Source organism: Nannobrachium achirus (assembly GCF_963921795.1).
Source record: "Nannobrachium achirus genome assembly, chromosome: 13".
In the NCBI taxonomy this organism is placed as follows: domain Eukaryota; kingdom Metazoa; phylum Chordata; class Actinopteri; order Myctophiformes; family Myctophidae; genus Nannobrachium; species Nannobrachium achirus.
Window position 1 is genome coordinate 2,557,384 of NC_137833.1, and position 20,752 is coordinate 2,578,135.

A 20,752-nucleotide genomic window follows, 5' to 3' on the forward strand; every position below is an offset into this window, starting at 1 on the left:
TTTTACGTGCTCCGAAATTCGCTCCGAAATATTCGTCCCGAAAAAACGCGGTGCAGCGCGCAACGACCGTAATAATACTAATACTACCAAAATGCTCCAGTCTCTGAGCAGCATGAGCTCGTGCTCGCGGCTCCTGCGCACGCACCGCTCCTCCTGGTACTTCGTGCTGCTGGTTCTGGGCTACCTGCTCTACCTGGTGCTGGGCGCGGTGGTCTTCAGCTCCGTGGAGCTGCCCTACGAGGACCGCCTGCGCCGCGAGCTGCGCGACGTCAAGCGGCAGTTCCTGCGGGACAACCAGTGCCTGTCCGAGGCCCGCCTGGAGGAGTTCCTCCGCCGCGCGCTGGAGGCCAGCAACTACGGGGTGTCGGTCCTGAACAACGCCTCGGCCCACTGGAACTGGGACTTCACCTCCGCGCTGTTCTTCGCCAGCACGGTGCTCTCCACCACAGGTGTGTGTTACTGTGTGTGTGTGTGTGTGTGTGTGTGTGTGTGTGTGTGTGTGTGTGTGTGTGTGACTGTGTGTGTGTGTGTGTGTGTGTGTGTGTGTGTGTGTGTGTGTGTGTGTTGTTGCCATGGTATTGGTCCGACGTCCCATTAGTCCGACGCTGGTGAATGCTAACCTGGTGAATGGTCTATGCCTAACCCTAATCCTAACCTCTGTAAAACTATGCCTAAACCTAACCTTAACCAATGTAGGACTAATGAGATGTCGGACTTGAGGGTGCCTTGGTTGGATCAAGTTGTTGTTGAAATGGTAAATTGTAAATGGTGCATTTAGGCTATATAGTGCTTTTATCCAAGGCGCTTTACATAGATTGTGCATTACATTCACCCATTCACGCACACATTCATACACCGGCGACTGAACTCACCAACCTGCTCACCGGGAGCAATGTGGGGTTCAGAGTCTTGCTCAAGGACTCTTCGACATTAACTCAGGGGGAGCCCGGATTCGAACTGGGAACCCTTCGTGCTCTAATAACGGTTTCTCTACCCCTGAGCTATGCCGCCCCGAGATGGTCTTGATCCAAGTGTCTGTGTTTTTTTTTTTGGTACATTTGTTTTTTCTTGACCACACATATAAAGTTGATTTTGACAGATGCCAGGTTCATTGTCTTTACATGGTTTGGTTTGTTGTTAGACTGATGCTACTACTAGGTTCATTGTTTACCTGGTATCTATAGTATCAGATGTGCGTGTTATTTACATGGTTTGGTTTGTTTTTAGACTGATGCTACTACTAGGTTCATTGTTTACCTGGTATGATGTCTTGATGCACTAACTGTTCTCTCTACATTCTACTTATTGACCCTACATATTATCACTCTGGGTAACAGGGTCTGTATGATTTGTATTTTTGTATTTAATAATGCATTTTTAAGAATTACATTACTTATGTGATAGTTGATGATCATTAAAGTAATAGGCTACAAAAAAACGGCAGATCTACATTTTGTGGGCGACACTGTCTGTCGCACGATGACAAGGTATTATTAGACCTGGCTTCTCTTTGTAATGAAGGTTAATTCCCAGCATCTCCACCACCATGCTGCTTTCATTTCCACTTTCCACACACATGCCAGTCCTTTGTTCTCTTTTCCCCAGCAGCACCTGCACCTCGTCTGACAAACGTAACCCAACACCCTGACCCACAACCTGCCTTACCTGAAAGGGACCAGCCCCGCTGTAGGGCCAAAAATAGAACACAACTGTAGCTTGGTTGTAAAAGAGGAAGTATGACAGACAGCCCGACATTACAGTGATCGTAATAATAATGTGGTCTGCTGCACTCCTTTCCGTGCGGTATTTGTCTCGGTGTTCATTAGCATTTTGTTACTGTCGGGCAGAAAACCCCATATCTCCATATTTTACTTGATCACACTAGACTACAGCGTCACACAGAAGCATCAAAAGTAGCAGATCCACAAGCTGGAAACGCAGTGCGAATAGGGCTGTCACAATTATTACATAATCGTCTAATCGTGATTATTTGACATTATCGCAATTATTTTGTCATAATCGTCATAATCGTGAATGTTGAAAAATGTCAGAAATAGTGGAAATAGCAGATCTACAAGCTCACAACGCGTCGCATCGCGACGCGTTGTGAGCTTGTAGATCGGCTATTTCCACTATCAATGTTATTTTTTAAGTAGTAAGTTGTCAAATATGTCAGTAATGTATTTGTATATTTAGGTTATGTGTCATATCTACCATATGCAACTTCAAAGCCTAAAAGCCAAACAGAAATGTAATTATCAACGACAAAAAATACACAATTAAATCGTTAATCGCCAATTATTTGAGTGACAATTAATCGTCATGTAAAATGTCATATCGTGACAGCCCTAAGTGCGAAGCAACGTTGCTTTGAGCTTTTAGATCTGCTGCTTTTGCTGTTTTTGAATTTGAATCCTGAAAAGTGACAGTTTTGGACGTGAGGTTTTCACCTCGACAGAGACTGTAAACAGTACGGTTAAATAAAGGTGGTATCTGCACTCAATCCATCCTAAGTAGCAGGAGCAGTGGCGAGCAGTTAAGGCCGGGGTTAAGTGTCTTGCTCTGGGACACTGTGGCGCGTCCCGTAGGCCAGGGCCTGGACGTGAACTGGGGACCTTCTGTTTCCCAGGCAGCCTCTCTACTCAGTCAGCTACGTCCGGTCGTCCGCCTTCAATTATAGGCCAGTGGTTCTCAACCTATTCAGGCCGCGACCCCCAAAATAATCATATTTGAACTGGGGACCCTCACGAGCACTAAGAGTTGAGGCATTACGTTTTGTATAACACGGTTCTATTGTGAAAATAGCCGATCTACATGCTCAGAACGCCTCGCAACGTGAGGCGTTGTGAGCATGTAGATCTGCTATTTTCACAATTTCTGCCTCTATTATTTGACAATTTGGCCAGTGTATTGTCTGTCATTTTAGAGGTATTAAAAAGTTCTTAAATTGTCACTTTATAAATGTGCAGTTCAGTTAGCCCTCTATACACTTAAACTGTATGTTGGTTTGTTTACTGTTGAGTGAGAGAACAATGTTGCACATTAAGTTAATCATCTGGGGACCCCCCCTGGGGGTCCCGACCCACAGGTTGAGAACCACTGATTTAGAGAGGTCAACTCCCGACCTTATAGTAAGCCGGTGATTCTCAAACGTTTTAATTTCAAGGACCCCAGGCCAGTAACTCTGAGATGAGAACGTCCAAATGGAACCAAATGGACCCTTGCAGACCAGTAAAGGTCCATTTGGATTCCCCTCCATGCAGGAGGTAGGCTCCCAGCCTCCCACTAGCCACCAACACCCATTTTCAACCTATCTTTTCTATAATTGGTCCCCACTAATCTTATTTATAAGATGGCACATTTTCTGTCTACTTTATCTGTGTCTCAGAGGAGGGCTGTGGACAGAAACCTGCCTACCAGTAACCTCACCGGTTGGAAACTTTGGTAATTCTCAAACAAGATTTCCAACTTAGTGAAAGTGAAAGATTTAGCTTTCTATTTGCTTGGAATCCTCATCGATGATGTCATGGGTAGGCCGGTTTCTGAACTGTCCTCAGCCCACCAATGAAACACAGAGTGAGTAGTGTAGTTGTACAATTGTTAGGTATTTATATTGCTTTATATTGTTTTGCACTGTACCAACCAATGTTTGTTCAATGAGAGGTTAGGGAGGGAGGCGCGGGCAATCTCACCGGCGGTGCAACAATTGGCCGCATTTACGTTCCGTTTGTGTTCGTTTCATTATCACACTGGGGCTGCACAATATGGACAAAACATAATACCTCAAATATCTCAATAGAGATGATCGTTCAGCCTCAGTGCACGTTCTCCTGTGAGATCGTAGACTGTGTAACAGGTTGGTGTCACGTACATCAGTGCTTCTCAAACATGTCAACAACCCATAAACCAGTAAGACTCCCTAATCCGGGAGATAAGCGACCGTCAGGTCGCTTATTCAAATTGTTAAACTGATTGTTAAACTGATTGTGATATTAACTGATTTTGCTCAGAACCCCATGGAACTTCCACAAGGACCCCTCCCTGGTGGGTCCCTGGACCCCAGTTTGAGAACCATTAACACATGATGGAACACCCAACTACTGTATATAATTACCACTGTGGTATATTGTTATTACACTGAACTGGTCTGGTGGAATCCCTGTTGCTACTTATAGTTTTACTTAAGTAAATACCAGTAATCGAAGTACTTCTTCGAAGTCTTAATCCAAACAACACCATACATTCCAGGGACTGTACATGCTGCAGGCTTTAGTCTGTTTATCACGTGCAAACAAAGGTTTTGTTTACCGACAGTGACTATCAATTAACGTAATGGGGTCCAAAGGGAAGCACGCACATCCCAAAAACAATGTACACTACAGGTGCTGAACTAAAATACGTACACATGGAGAAGGAAGGGAAGTCAGCTCACTGTCTTTTAGGTCCCAGCAGAAAATGTTATTTCTGGGAGATGTGGATGTCACGATTATGACGTCTTACATGACCATTAATTGTCACGCTAATAGTTGCGATTAACGATTTAATTGTGTTTTTGTCGTTGACAATTTCATTCCTGTTTGGCTTGTAGGCTTTGAAGTTGCACATGGCAGATATGACACATAACCTAAATAATGCAAAGAAATGACTGACATATTTGACAACTTTATACTTGAAAAAGAACATTGATCGTGGAAATAGCCAATCTACAAGCTCACAAGGGGTGCGTTTATATGCACATTCAGAATGGCATTCAGAATGAACTTATTACGAATAGAGCTTCATACCCAAACGTTTACATGGGACCTGAATACAAGTATCCCTCATTCCACTGTCGTTTACATGACCAAAGGATTCATTCGGAATAGAACTTTGGGCATGCGCAAAGTAGGCCTACTTCAGGTCGGAGAAGGGGGGGGGGGGGACAGTTCAGACAGCAGTTCATTCCGAATGAAGCGTTTATATGACAAATGTATCCCGATTGAAACGGCATAAACCACCTCTTCAGACCAGAATGAAAATTTATTCGGGTCAGACCGGAATGGCCATTCCTAAACGTTTATATGAGCATTTCTATTCTGAATGAGCAGTCATTCTGAATATAAGTGGAATACATCTGTGCATATAAACGCACCCAAGGTGTCGCACTCGCGACGCGTTGTTATTATGACAAAATAAATGCGATTATGTCAAATAATTGCGACGAAACGATTATGTAATAATTGTGACAGCCCTACTGTGAGATAAGATGTTGTGCAGACTTCACTTCCCATCAGAACAGATTCGGTGCATCGGCCGTCTTTATCTTGTCTTATCTTGTGTTGCGTAAAACACTGGTATGGTTGGCAGGTGGCATGCGGGTTCTTGGAAGAACTTTAGTCCCTTCACTGCTCCTTGACAGCATATGGCAGTATTTATGTTTGAGGTGTCAGAATACAGGACTACACACCTCGGATATCAGAGCTGTGTATCACCTACAGTATGTACTGTAGGGCCATGTTATACATTAGGAAGTTCAATCCCATCTAGGGCTGCAACCGTAGAATACTTTAATATTCTATCTAGGACGTTTTGGATTATTAATATATTAATATGAATATTTTTATATCTGTTTATGTACAGTATCAACAAGTCAATTGACGACTGAGGCAGTATTTTCTACGTTGTCGTTGTGTCATGCAGAACATACTGAGTGAGCTTGTAGATCGGCTGTTTTATCTAGTGTAGAATTTCTTTGGGACATTTTAGCCTATAATAGCTTGACAAAAATCGGGATAGATTATTATTACATGAAATGATTGGTTACCGATTATTTGTAATTATTATTGCACACTTTTGTGTCATTGCTGACCTTTGCATTTTCAATTTTTTTGTGTTTATTTGCATTTTCTTTGCAGCACATTGAGTCTGCGCTTGTCGTATGAAATGAGCTGTATGAATAAATGTCATTTGACTTGACTTGACCCCTTTGAGGTTTCCTGAGGAACTTTAGTCTCCATAATATGTAAAGTTGTTGTTCGGAAAAGCTGCCGTTACTGTAATAACATGCTGGTATCTATGCCATCCCCATACCACGTCATTTATCACATGATGAGGTTTCATTTACAGTCATATTTTGAATGCTTCAGTTGATGTTTCATAACTGTATTTTACTCTTTGCTGTACTACATTTTTATTTTACTAACTTAAACTTGTAGCTGCACTTCAACAATTATTAATGGCATTTTGATTTATTCCTAGACCAGGGTTCTCAAACCTTTTTAATTTCATGGACCCACATACCGTACCTTACTCTCAGTGTTACAGGCCTGTAAGGGTCCATATGGAACCCCCTCAAGGAACCCAGATGGTCCCCGGACCCCACTTTGAGAACCACTGTCATAGATTTACCATTAAGACTTGGAACGTGATTATTACTTTAACCATTGTTTTATGCTTTAGCTATTCAAAAATAGCAGATATAAAACCTCGAGCTTGTAGATCTGCTATTTTTGAAAAATCGTGAACATTTGTGAAAGTCTTTGAATTTTGACCCGATTCTATAAATGTCTAACTCCTTCTAAATCAGGGGTTCTCAAACTTGTCAAGGACCCCCAAAATTACAAGTAATTGGCCACGGACCCCCATCTCAAAATATTTTGTTCCAGGGACCCCCAGAAGCAGAGATTTGAGTTGCAAAAGGGTGATTTGAAAAATATATATTCAAAGATTTGCACACATTTCATGATTTCTCAAAAATAACAGATCTACAAGCTGTAGATCTGCTATTTTTCAATAGCTAAACATAAAATAATTCCAGGTCGTAATGGGTAAAATTACACACTGGTAACGGATCGGTACTCGGTATCGACCTATATCAGGGTTCCCACGGTCATGAAATTCCTGGAAATATTTTGAAATTAGAAAAACATTTTTCCAGTACTGGAAACATTTTGGAATTGATCAAGGGTCCTGGAAAAAATAGCTATGCGTTGTCTTTGGTTATTCATTTTGTTAATACCTCTGAAATGACAAATTAAACATTGGCCAAATATTAGAGGCAGAAATTGTGAAAATAGCAGATCTACATGTTGCGAGGCGTTGTGAGCATGTAGATCTGCTATTTTCACAATAAAACCGTGTTATACAAAATTCCTCTACTCTTAGTGTTCGTCAGGGTGCCGGGGTCCCCAGTTCCAATATGATTTCGGGGGTCACGTCACGGCCTGAAAAGGTTGAGAACCACTGGCATACACTACCTGTCTTTGGGCATTGCGCATAAGAGGAAGTGACTCGTTATTGAGCTGAATTATTGTTATATAATCCTGGAAATTGGGTTAAATATTCTGGAAAAGTTTTGGAAATAAATTTGTAAAAATGTGTGGGAACCCTGCTATATGCAAGTTATGGGGAAGGAAAACATGGTATCAGACCATCTCTGATCATATCAGTCAGTATTTATCTTTGAAGTTTCAGAATACAGGAATATCCAGCTGTCAGTCCTGTAGATCAAGCTGACAGTTCCTTGTTTAGGTTTCAAACATCATCTACGGTAGAGAGCAGAGACACACCCTCTCTGTTGACTGGACACACTTTATGTAAGAACCAGCATGACGCTGTCATGACGGGAGCGGTGTGGTTAGTGACGCTCTGTGCTCATACCTGGCATGCCTTGATAACAATGCAGCTATTTAAAGTGTGAAGTGTGAACAGTAAGGGTTAACGGTCTATGTACAGGAGGTACCGGTGTTGTTTTTGTTAAATCGTCTTTCTTTTTACGTTAAATATAAAAAAAAAAGATGAATTCTCAAATGTAAAAGTAGGAAATCAAAATGTTGACATGCATGCCATGTTTTATCTCCAGGACTCCTATCTACATTGTAAATCCTCAGTGTTTAACTCTTCACTCAGAGTCTGCAATTACAACCACACACTATTGTCACATGTCTATACAAATAGACATGAAATGGCTCTTTTCAACAATTCCACCACAAAAACTAAGCCAACTGTGCTATGTTTCATTGCTGTCGGGCAGAAAGCTCTGTTTCCATATTTTAACTTTTGTGTGTTTTTTTTTTATATAATTTAACCATACTACAGCATCACACTAAACTAAAGCATCAACAGTAGCGGCTCTACAAGCCAGATAAGGTTCCCAGGACCTAAATTGGGCCCTGCTCAGGAGGTGGTAATAACCCTTAGGTCTCAGTGGAAACCCAGAACGTATACTTTAAAATGTTTTCTAAAACAGCTAAAACAGCTACTGTATGTGTTGAAACATATTTGCAGAACTGATACACATAAATGAAATTGAATAGGTGACTTCTCTCTCTCTCACACACACACACACACACACACACACACACACACTTCCCCAGTGAATGATGAGTCTAATTGACATTGTCCTGTCAGTGTGCCCTGGAATGTTTAACTCTGTTGCTAAGTCCACTTGACCAGAACATGTCAGCTTCTTATTTTATCCCAGCGTAGTAACACCTTCTCAGGGTTCAGTGTGCATCCTATGGACCGGGCTGTCAGTCACTATCATGAACGTTTAGTTGACAATTGACACCAATTGTGGTGTATTTGTATTTTTGGCATTAAACATTAAATGTACGAATAAAATAACATCTGGGCTGTGTAAACAAAAATTACATGGGCATTTATGACCAATAGAGTGGCAACCATAACTGCGGTGTCAAGCGGCACCTGTGTAAGGCTGTGCACGACCCCACAGCTACAAGGCAGCACTGGAAAAAGGCCTATACAAAGAAATGAATGACAATGACCATTACCAATAATCAAAATAACTAATGGCCAAAACAGGACACGCATGCAATAATTTTATAGTGCACAAGCGCACAACGTGTTGCAACGCGATGGGGTTATGAACTTGTGGATCGGCTGTTATCTTTCAACAGAACACAGATGAATGGAGACAGTTCTGACGATAATGCTAAATAATTACGATATGTCTCAAATAATTACGATCAGGCCATTATGTAATAATTGTGACAGGCTTACCTTTGGTACCCTATGGTCACACTTGTTTCTTGTTTGTGTGTATATTCAATGTTCTGTGTGTTGTGTGTGTACACAGGATATGGCCATACTGCACCACTGTCAGACGGGGGTAAAGCCTTCTGCATCGTCTACTCTGTGATCGGCATCCCCTTCACCCTACTCTTCCTCACCGCCGTGGTGCAGAGGATCATGGTCTTCAGCACGCGGAGGCCCATCTCCTACATACACAGGTAGGCCCATCTCCTACATACACAGGTAGGCCCATCTCCTACATACACAGGTAGGCCCATCTCCTACATACACAGGTAGGCCCATCTCCTACATACACAGGTAGGCCCATCTCCTACATACACAGGTAGGCCCATCTCCTACATACACAGGTAGGCCCATCTCCTACATACACAGGTAGGAGGCCCATCTCCTACATACACAGGTAGGCCCATCTCCTACATACACAGGTAGGAGACCCATCTCCTACATACACAGGTAGGAGACCCATCTCCTACATACACAGGTAGGCCCATCTCCTACATACACAGGTAGGCCCATCTCCTACATACACAGGTAGGCCCATCTCCTACATACACAGGTAGGCCCATCTCCTACATACACAGGTAGGCCCATCTCCTACATACACAGGTAGGCCCATATCCTACATACACAGGTAGGCCCATATCCTACATACACAGGTAGGAGGCCCATCTCCTACATACACAGGTAGGCCCATCTCCTACATACACAGGTAGGCCCATCTCCTACATACACAGGTAGGAGGCCCATCTCCTACATACACAGGTAGGCCCATCTCCTACATACACAGGTAGGCCCATCTCCTACATACACAGGTAGGCCCATCTCCTACATACACAGGTAGGCCCATCTCCTACATACACAGGTAGGCCCATCTCCTACATACACAGGTAGGCCCATCTCCTACTTACACAGGTAGGAGGCCCATCTCCTACATACACAGGTAGGCCCATCTCCTACATACACAGGTAGGAGACCCATCTCCTACATACACAGGTAGGAGACCCATCTCCTACATACACAGGTAGGCCCATCTCCTACATACACAGGTAGGCCCATCTCCTACATACACAGGTAGGCCCATCTCCTACATACACAGGTAGGCCCATCTCCTACATACACAGGTAGGCCCATCTCCTACATACACAGGTAGGCCCATATCCTACATACACAGGTAGGCCCATATCCTACATACACAGGTAGGAGGCCCATCTCCTACATACACAGGTAGGCCCATCTCCTACATACACAGGTAGGCCCATCTCCTACATACACAGGTAGGAGGCCCATCTCCTACATACACAGGTAGGCCCATCTCCTACATACACAGGTAGGCCCATCTCCTACATACACAGGTAGGAGGCCCATCTCCTACATACACAGGTAGGAGGCCCATCTCCTACATACACAGGTAGGCCCATCTCCTACATACACAGGTAGGCCCATCTCCTACATACACAGGTAGGCCCATCTCCTACATACACAGGTAGGCCCATCTCCTACATACATAGGTAGGCCCATCTCCTACATACACAGGTAGGAGGCCCATCTCCTACATACACAGGTAGGCCCATCTCCTACATACACAGGTAGGCCTGCCTGCCTGGCACAAGTATCTCACACTCGCCCCCATCACAGTTGTTTGCTTAATCGTCGTAATCGTTTACACGTTGAAAAATAGTGGAATTGGCATTTTTTAAAGTTACGGTTCTTATTGTATGGCGCGTGATATGAAATGTGAGCTTTATACCATAATCACAGTAAACGTTATTATGTCTTCAATCATATTCATGGGTTTTAGGGGGGAAAACAAAACCCACTCCAGTTCAGCTTTCAGTTCAGCAGCAGAGGGGAGGGGTGTGTGTGCTTCCAGCTGATGCTAATGTTACTTGCAACAAGGCAATTATGTTTTGTTTCTGCATCAAGTGGTTAGAACTACACCTAATCTGACATACCATCAAAGCCAAGAATCTTTACAAGCGACCCTAGTATTTATTCTATAATCTTTTTGTTTGGGCTGTTTGTTATAACTACTGTAGGCTTCACTTGCTTTCTCCAGATGAAAACTATATGACTGTTGTGAAATAAAATAGATAAAACCGATTGGGAATGATTTTGAACGCATTAAAACCGCTTAGACATTTGTGTCATGTCAGATTTTAGCGTTGGCTAATAGAAAAATCTGCATTGTTTTTATCTGTTTTTATTGATTTTTTTTATCTTGAAAGTGAGAACTACAGATTGTGGGTTAAATGGGTTAAATCAAATGAGAATCCATTTCTTTGAATCGAGAATGAGAATCAGAAGAATTGCGAGATGGCAGAAGATTCGCGGCCCTAACGTTGACAGCCCTGTCCACCCTGTCCACCCTGTCCACTCTGTCCACCCTGTCCACTCTGTCCATCCTGTCCACCCTGTCCACCCTGTCCACTCTGTCCATCCTGTCCACTCTGTCCACCCTGTCCACCCTGTCCACCCTGTCCACCCTGTCCACTCTGTCCATCCTGTCCACCCTGTCCACCCTGTCCACTCTGTCCACTCTGTCCACCCTGTCCACCCTGTCCACCCTGTCCACTCTGTCCATCCTGTCCACCCTGTCCACCCTGTCCACCCTGTCCACCCTGTCCACTCTCTCAAGCTCTACAGCGAGACACACGGTGGTCGCTTGCCAAGGCCAACTAGGACAACCTAGGACAAGTGTTACCTAACTAAACTGGAACAATAGTTGGACTGACTCTGAACTCTAAAGTAATTTCCCAGGGAGGGTTGCTTCTTGCTGTCACTGTCACTGTCACCCTTTCTTGCTTTTTAATGTTTTACTTTTTTATTCTTGATTTATTTGCACTGACTATGGACACTTATTGTTTGGCCCTGCAATTTTGGGTTTGTTGTACAGGGTTCCCGGGGTCATGAAATTCCTGGAAATATTTTGAAATTAGAAAAATATTTTTCCAGTACTGAAAAGTTTTGGAATTGATCAAGGGTCCTGGAAGGTCCTGGAAAAAATAGCTATGCATTGTCTTTGGTTATTGATTTTGTTAATACCTCTGAAATGACAAATTAAACATTGGCCAAATTGTCAAATATTAGAGGCAGAAATTGTGAAAATAGCCGATCTACATGCTCACAACGCCTCGCAACGCAAGGCGTTGTGAGCATGTAGATCTGCTATTTTCACAATATAAACGTGTTATACAAAATTCCTCAACTCTTAGTGCTCGTCAGTGTGCCGGGTCCCCAGTTCACATATGATTATTTCGGGGGTCACAGCCTGAAAAGGTTGAGAACCACTGGCATACTCTACCTGTCTCTGGGCATTGCGCGTAGGAGTAAGCAACCTGTTATTGAGCTGAATTATTGTTATATAGTCCTGGAAATTGGGTTAAATATTCTGGAAAAGTTTTGGAAATTAATTGGTAAATATGTGTGGGAACCCTGGTTGTAGTATTGAGTACTATTGCTGTGTTGGCATGGTGGTGAGATACTTGTGTTGCACTGACTAGCATTGACTGTTATGAACACTTTTGTTTGGCGCTGCATTGATAAGTTGTGCTTTAAGTATTGCTATTTGTTTGTGACGTGACACTTTGTCCGTTGATTTTTTTTTTTTTACACTTCAAGTATATATTATTTTTGTTTTGGTAGCTTTTTTGACACTTTATGTATATTTTCTTTTTTTTATTATTGTTCCTTGCTTTTTTCTGGACTGTTCACAACAGTACTTTTTTTTCTTTTCTTACTTCTCTGTATCTTGTAACCTTAAAACTGCTGTGCTGCCTCATGGCAACTGATTTTCCCTCTTGGGACAATAAAGGTATCTATCTTATCTATCTTATCTATCCATCCACACAGACGCTGGGGGCTGTCCAAACCCCTGGTGGCCATCGTCCACGCCACGCTGCTGGCCGCCGTGGCCGTGGCCTCCTTCTTCCTGGTTCCTGCCGCCATCTTCTCTGCGCTGGAGGAGAACTGGAACTTCCTGGAGTCCTTCTACTTCTGCTTCATCTCGCTCAGCACCATCGGCCTGGGGGACTACGTGCCCGGGGAGGCCGTGGAGCAGAAGTACAGAGAGCTCTACAAAGTGGGCATCACGGGTGAGTAGGGCCGTCTGTCACTATAGAGGGTATGCACGATTGCACGTCCACTGGGACCCGCCCCCCTAATCCAGACTGAGTGGCAAAACACTGAGCAGCATGGAGCATTGGAGTTTGGAAGTGCTAGTTGCAAATCACTCAACGGCCCTGCATACCACCTGTTTCTACATGGCACATAATGCAGGAGGCAGCAGGATGTTGTGTTGTTGAAAACGAGTGCTTCCAAACTCTGACACTTGGAAAAAATTATCATCTGCACAGAATGTCTTGACAGAAAGTAGCTCATAACATGCCTATGGTGGATTTTTATGAAACAAAAACTTTGCAGATAGAAAGAGGATAATTCAAGCTTTCAGTACAGCCGCAATGTTGGTGAGTTTAACTTTGTTTAATACAATCAGATAGGACTTTTCTGTTTGGATGTATGGGCTGTCAATGGCAGAAATTAGTGTTTTGCCACTCAGTAGGCGTGTTCCCACATAACTTCCAGCAACAGTGATGTCACGCGCATACCTTCTATTATGACATTTTACTTGACCATTAATTGTCACTCAAATAATTGCGATTTACAATTTTAATTGTGTTTTTTGTCGTTGACAATTACATTTCTGTTTGGCCTGTAGGCTTTGAATTTGCACATGGCAGATATGACTATAATTGAATATGTCTATGGTTTTGTAGCACTAGCAACAGTAAGAACAGCACATTATAGGTAAACAGTGCTCTTATTTCACATTACACAGACCCGAAGACAGAGTCAGGTGTTTAGACAGATATCTCGTGTTTATAGACTCAAATGAGCGCTTGCCTGGTCGGGCAACCTGAAAGCAAACTTCACCTGCCCGAAAGTTGTATTTACCTGCCGAGGGCAGGTGGGCAAGCCTTAGTGTCAATGCCTGTTATGTATTGAACATGAAATGCCTACAGTTATTTTAGTTACAGAAAGTTTCCCTCAAGGGTGTGGTTATATGCACTGACAATATTTAACCACTTTAACGACGCTAGCATCCACATTCTGGGAAGGTTACTTTTTTTATTCTTTGAAAATAACAGCTCTTAAGCTCACATGCGACATATTATGAGCTTGTAGATAGGCAATTAAAGATATATGAAATGTAATTTATGAAAATGGGAGTTTAGGATCACTGGTAAATGTATGCCTGGTCTTGGTAGGACATGATCTTTGGCAGGTTATTAAAAACAGTAGTTAGAAAAGACAACTAACTAACTGTTACCTTCACTGGTCTAACTGTTAAGACTACTGAAGGTACAGAGGGACCTTCGGCTGCATTGGACTCTTAACACACCTGCACCTGAAGTGGAAGTGTGAATTATTTCAAGGATCCCCATAACTCTGTGTGGAAATGGAAAGTGTCCCATCAGCTCATTTGGTTCCATCAGTTAAAGCACAATGATTGGTCCACTGAGGTCTGTTTCATTTTGCAGCCATTTTCCTTTTTCACCAATAATCTTTACTTCCTATTTCATTTCTATTATATTTTCACTCCTCGGTTTGCATTGCTCATTCTTTGTTACTAACTTGTGTGTAACTAGAGATGCTCCGATTGAGATTTCTGGGGCAGATACCGATCACCAAACAACTGGAATTTGTATCTGCCGATACCGATATTGTATATATGTAGTGGAGTCAAAAGTGCAATATTTGTCTTTGAAAAGTATTGGAGTATAAAAGTTTCCAAAAATACAAATATATACAAATATATTAGTATTGAGTATATAACAGTATTGAGTATTGAGTAAACAGAAGATACAGAAGAACTTCAGATAATGTAGTTAGTTGGTAAATGTCCACCACTGTATTTTCATGCATTGTTTTGTTTGTGAGGCAGTGAGTAGCTGGATGAACCTGTCCTGAATAAAGAGAATTTAAATCATTTCTAAAATAATAATAATAATAATCACAAGTGATCACTGATTCTTGATTGCTCTGGACAATACATTATCATCTGTTCTTCATTTGTCTTGCTTGGTTAAGTAAAGGTTCATTAAATAAATAAAAATCTAACTGCATGCAACCAGGGCAGGAATTTCAGGGAGGCCACGAAGGCCATGGCCGTTGTTGTCCCTGAGTTTGGCCTTGTGCACCTCAAAGAACTGGCATCCCCTGAGGCCACAGTGGCCTTAATGCCCCAGCTGACTGGCATCCCCTGAGGCCACAGTGGCCTTAATGCCCCTGAGGCCACAGTGGCCTTAATGCCCCTGAGGCCACAGTGGCCTTAATGCCCCAGCTGGCATCCCCTGAGGCCACAGTGGCCTTAATGCCCCTGAGGCCACAGTGGCCTTAATGCCCCTGAGGCCACAGTGGCCTTAATGCCCCAGCTGACTGTCATCCCCTGAGGCCACAGTGGCCTTAATGCCCCAGCTGGCATCCCCTGAGGCCACAGTGGCCTTAATGCCCCAGCTGGCATCCCCTGAGGCCACAGTGGCCTTAATGCCCCAGCTGGCATCCCCTGAGGCCACAGTGGCCTTAATGCCCCAGCTGACTGGACCACTTTCTCCTCTGTCTCTGTCTCATAATCTGTACACACCAATTTCTCTTTCTTGTCATGTAGACACCAGTGTCCCCATCTTTAAACCAATCCAGTGACTTTGATTGGTGCATGGCTGAGCATGGATCATATTATATAATAATTGATTTATTTCACTGCAGATGGTCAACATATTATGTATAATCATCCTTAACCATTAAATTCAATTAATTGTTTAAATGGAGTAACATTTGATGGCCTTCCTGCCCTGACATTTGGCTTTTGTGCCCCCAAAACATTTACAACACCAAAGGCCAAGTGGCCACGCCCTGAAAATTATGAAATTCCAGGCCTGCATGTAACACAGCTTAGAGCTTAATAACACTGCTCTGCTCTGCTAAGCTGCACACTGCTGCCCCCTGCTGACCTTATAGAGCATTAACACGTTCTATGTGGCTGAAAGTATTCCTCTGGCTAAATAACCAATACATGCTGAAGGTAAGATGATTTTAGTATATTTCCTTTCTCTTTCTAAATCAACACGAGGCTCTCCATAGCAGGGCTGGGCAATATATCAATACATAAGTATGTCTTTGCTGGGTTTTAACAGCTTAATCCCTATTCTACACTTTAAAACATTTTCTAACATAGCAAAAAATACCTGATCTACAAGAGCTAACAATGCATCCCATTGCGACATGCTGGGAACTTGTAGATCCAGTAATTCCGCATTTTCTTTTTATTTTATTTTATTTCTATTTTATATATTGGCTAAAAATATATAGTGATATTCCATATCGCCCAACCCTACTACCAAGGCCTACTGTATCTGGCATAATCCCTTCCCTGCTTTGCTTGTGTGTGCACACAGTGTATCTGATGCTGGGTCTGATTGTAATGTTGGTGTGTCTGGAGACGTGCAGTGAGCTGAAGCACTTAAAACAGCTCAGGAAGATTTTCTACCTGAAGAAGGTATTAGGATTAGGAAGTGTGGAGGAATTCAGATCAATCAATAATCAATGAGGAAATGAGGAGACAATGCATTAGGTGGTGGTGGTCAAGTTTATGTAACATGATATCATGGTTAGAAATACATTACCACTCATGTCCGTGCCAAGGTAGTTCTGCAAAGAAGAATGGTCAGACACTATAGTTATACTGTGTGGCTCCAAGGCCTCTGGAACGAGCTGTACCATAAAAGAATAGAAGTGGGATATAAACAAAGTCATCCTGACAATGGCCAAAATGATTATTTTATCATTATTTTACGCTTTTTGTGGTAATTTTTTAATTGAAACACATATTATGAAGCTTAATCTTTTTTATAAAATATTTTCGGCATTATTTTTTATTTTAGCGTCCGTTTTTCAAGAAAAAGTTGACTATAAGTTGAATTTTATTTGACCAGGGATCGACTGCTTTGTCAACCACTGATGTGATATCGTGGCTGTAGGGTAGAAACCTCTTATAGTCCAGTCACTTGTGTAATTTCGTTCACATTTTTGGAAACTTCAGAGTATAACAAATCAGAAAATCCATGATTCCATTTGCAAAATCCCTAAGGGATTTTTTTGTGCACAACAAATTCTTGCTGAAGTTTCCAAAAATGTATAGTTTTCATAATCCCTCATAATCCCCCCTTTTTGGACATATTGAACTGGACTATTAACTTCATATTTGTAACTTTTTGTGTCGTAAATTAACGCCCTACTTGACGATATTACAGCGTCACACAAAAGTAGCAGATCCTTCGCAACACGCTTTGAGCTTGTCCATCCGCTACTGTTGCTATTTTGAATCCTGAAAAGTATCGGTTTTGGACATAATTATGAGGTTTCCACCCGACTAAGACGACAGTGGCCTGGTGGGTATAAATGTCCTGCTTCTCCTTGCTCTGAAAGCCTCAGCACACTGCTCTGCTGTGAGGCAAGCTACACACTGCCCTCTGGTGATCTAATAGGACAATAACACATGTTGTGTGGCTGACAGTACTAACCTTTGGCAAAAATAAACATTTTAATTTAGAGCATGCATGGTACAGGTAAGAGATGATTTTCAAGGTCATTGCCACAAGGTGTTAGCTTTTCGATCCGCTATTTTCAATATTTTTGCTACTATATTTAAAAAATACATGAAATTGTAATAAAGAAATTTGATTTTGCATTAAAATAAAATATTTGTAATCGATTAAATCAATTACGGTAGTTTGATTAACTTCACGCCACATTTCAAGCTTGTAGATCTGCAACTTTTGATGGTTTTGTGTGACCACTGACCACATAGTATAAGTAAAAGGGCAGGGGTCTTCGACAGGGGGTCCTCAGTTACTACAGGGGGTCCTCCAAATATTTGTGTGATCTCTTTTTTTAATATCAACCACTTGAACCCTTGCGTCCATATTCCGAGAACTTTAACCAAAAAAGCTGATCTACAAGCTCACAACGCCTCGCAGCTTCTGCAAAGAGGTTTGGTGTAGAGGGGAAAAAGAGCAGACTAAGTACAGAGTGGAAGGTCAAGTTAATTAAGGATTGACTAAGGTTAAGTTAACTAAGGGGTCCTTGGCCTGAAAACGTTGAAGACCCCTGTATAGTCCGGCTGCCAACTTGGCTTTTATGGCATAGGTATGATATTTGGTATACAGTTTTTTTTATTGGCCTAAAATTTGTCTATATACATACATTCATGAAACCACCTGCTGACCGCCTGTCAGCATTGAGCAATCTTATTTATAGGGGGTATAGGTTTGTCCCATTCACTTACTATACACTATACAATAAAGGAAAAAAATACCCCCAAAAAATTTGCTTTAAGTAGCATGTGAGGGCTCAAACTAGGGGTTTATAATTATTCTGAATCCATTGCAAGCATTTGTTTTGCATGAAAAACCTTCCTTGGGCTTAAAAAGCCCCCCACGAAATTGTGAAAAGTGATGACTCATCACTAAACCATATTTTTGTGTGTCTGTTTTCAGACCAAGGAATGTTTTTCATGCCAAATTAATGCTTGCAATGGATTCAGAATCATTAAAAAATCCCTAGTTTGACCCCTCAGGCCCTCTCATGCTACTTAAAGCAGATTCTTTGGAGGTATTTTTTTCCTTTATAGTATAGTGTATAGTAAGTGATGGGCCCCAAAACTTCACCCCCTATAAAAGAAATTGCTCAATGCTGACAGACGGTCAGCAGGTGGATTCATGACTGTATGTATATAGACAATATTTTAGGCCAATAAAAAAAAACTATATACAAAATATCAGACCCCACCTCAGGGGCAGCCGGACTAGTAGTATGGCATTCATTAACGGGGAAAAAAAAACATAAACTCCACAAACTATATTTCCACTGTTGGTCCTCCTCAACATGAATAACATGACAATCACCCTTACTGTATTTGCTTTGCCTTTGTCTTCTTGTCTTGTGTCTTGTGTGTGCAGTGTACCTGATCCTGGGCCTGATCGTCATCCTGGTGGTGCTGGAGACCTTCTGTGAGCTGCAGCAGCTCAAGCAGCTCCGCAAGATGTTCTACCTGAAGAAGGAGCCCAAGGCTGGGGACCGTCTGGCCATCCTGGAGCACGACCACCTGGCCTTCACCACCGTGTCGGAGAGCAGCCTCGCCACCTTCTCCGCCGGCGGCCCCGGGGGCGGCGGCGAGGGCAAGGTCCACTCCTTCCTGAGGGTCCCTGTGGTGGGGGTGGGGGGCTCCAACAACAGCGGGGACGACCCCATGATTGAATAATAATTTTAAAACACCCACCCTGAGTTTTGTTTTCAGGACGACAATGTGAAAGTAAGGGAGAAACAAAACGATAAACCACACACCATCCACTCAACTAAACACCAGGTGCCGGGGCAGAGGTCAGAACCCCCCAAAAAAGGAGTCTGCACGCTGGATCACTGGACGCCATGTTTATAAAGTAGGGATGGGTATCGTCTGCGATACTTTTAATGTTATCGATCGCATGACGTCGATACTATCGGGTATCGGTTCACGTAAAAACGATACTCTTGAACGCACCCCTGGCCGGTCGCATCTGTAACAGTTGGGCTACTGAGAGTTTAATGACTGCTTTAATAGGCTACAATCGTTACTGTGGAAAATAGCCGACAATAGCCTATAATGTTTATTATTATGATGATTATCCAACGTCTATAGTATACTCTCCGCTCTGCCACACTGTGTGATCATCATCATCATCACCTCTGCTCTACCGCAGCAGCGAGTCACCACTCTTTCCGTGTTGAAGTTTAACTTAAATAAAAAGTATCGAAAATGGTATCGAAAAGGGTATCGTATCGATTCCCAGGTATCAAAAAAGGTATCGTATTGATTCAAAGGTGAACGATACCCATCCCTATTCTAAAGGCCTGTCCATAGTATCGCCGAAATGTTCGGTGAGTTGGACTTTCCAACGAGCAAATTTCCAAACTCTAATTCGGTCTAATGCTTTTCAGAAGTCACGAGTGACGTCATTTTGAAGTCGAACCGGACCTTTTGACCGAAAAGTTTTCAAAGTATGGACATGCCTTTATCGGCTCTTCATCAGGTCTGATGAGGCTGGAAACGTCACGTCCAATGATGGCTAAAGTAAACATCGGAGCTTGATCCAGTGTGTGGATTTTATTGTGTTTGAATGTAAGGGAGAATGCACACTAGGGCTGTCAACATTCCTCAGAAATTACATTTGAATATTGCCCCGAATATCGAATATATTTGAATATTATTATTTTCTTTTCTTTCTTTTTTTTCTTTTTTTTCATGTTTATTTGACAGGGGCAATACAAAACCAATGTATCAAGTTATAAAAACAAACTAAATATTGTTATTGTAAAAACAGGATACCAGCGGAAGAGGGATTTTTTTCCCCCCCATAGTCGAGGAATTTTCGAGATTCAAATATTAATTTACTAGCCATAATGCACACTTGGTCAAAATAAGCCGACCTACAAGCTCATGCGTTATGTATGCGCTTTGAAGGTCGACTATTTGAGGGCGCGCAGCATCGCCTTGCGACGCAGTATTGATTAGGCTCCAGGGAAGTGGCTCTCTAATGTTTTCTTGTCAAGGGATCGCCCAAATTGATACGTGAATAGTAATTTTTTCCAGCGTAATATTTTATAACATTTTATTATTTCAAAACAT

The 20,752-nt window shown here is 42.4% G+C and overlaps 1 protein-coding gene across 1 annotated transcript; it reads left to right on the forward strand.

Annotated features, from left to right (window-relative positions):
* Positions 1–91: 91 nt before the first annotated feature.
* LOC308296744 (potassium channel subfamily K member 1-like) lies at positions 92–19,348 on the forward strand (the record flags this gene model as incomplete). The annotated part of the gene is made up of 4 exons (XM_080740071.1): positions 92–449; positions 9,077–9,230; positions 12,883–13,124; positions 19,047–19,348. The coding sequence occupies 4 exons, from the start codon at positions 92–94 to the stop codon at positions 19,346–19,348; spliced, it is 1,056 nt and encodes a 351-aa protein (XP_080596197.1).
* Between the last annotated feature and the right edge of the window lie 1,404 nt (positions 19,349–20,752).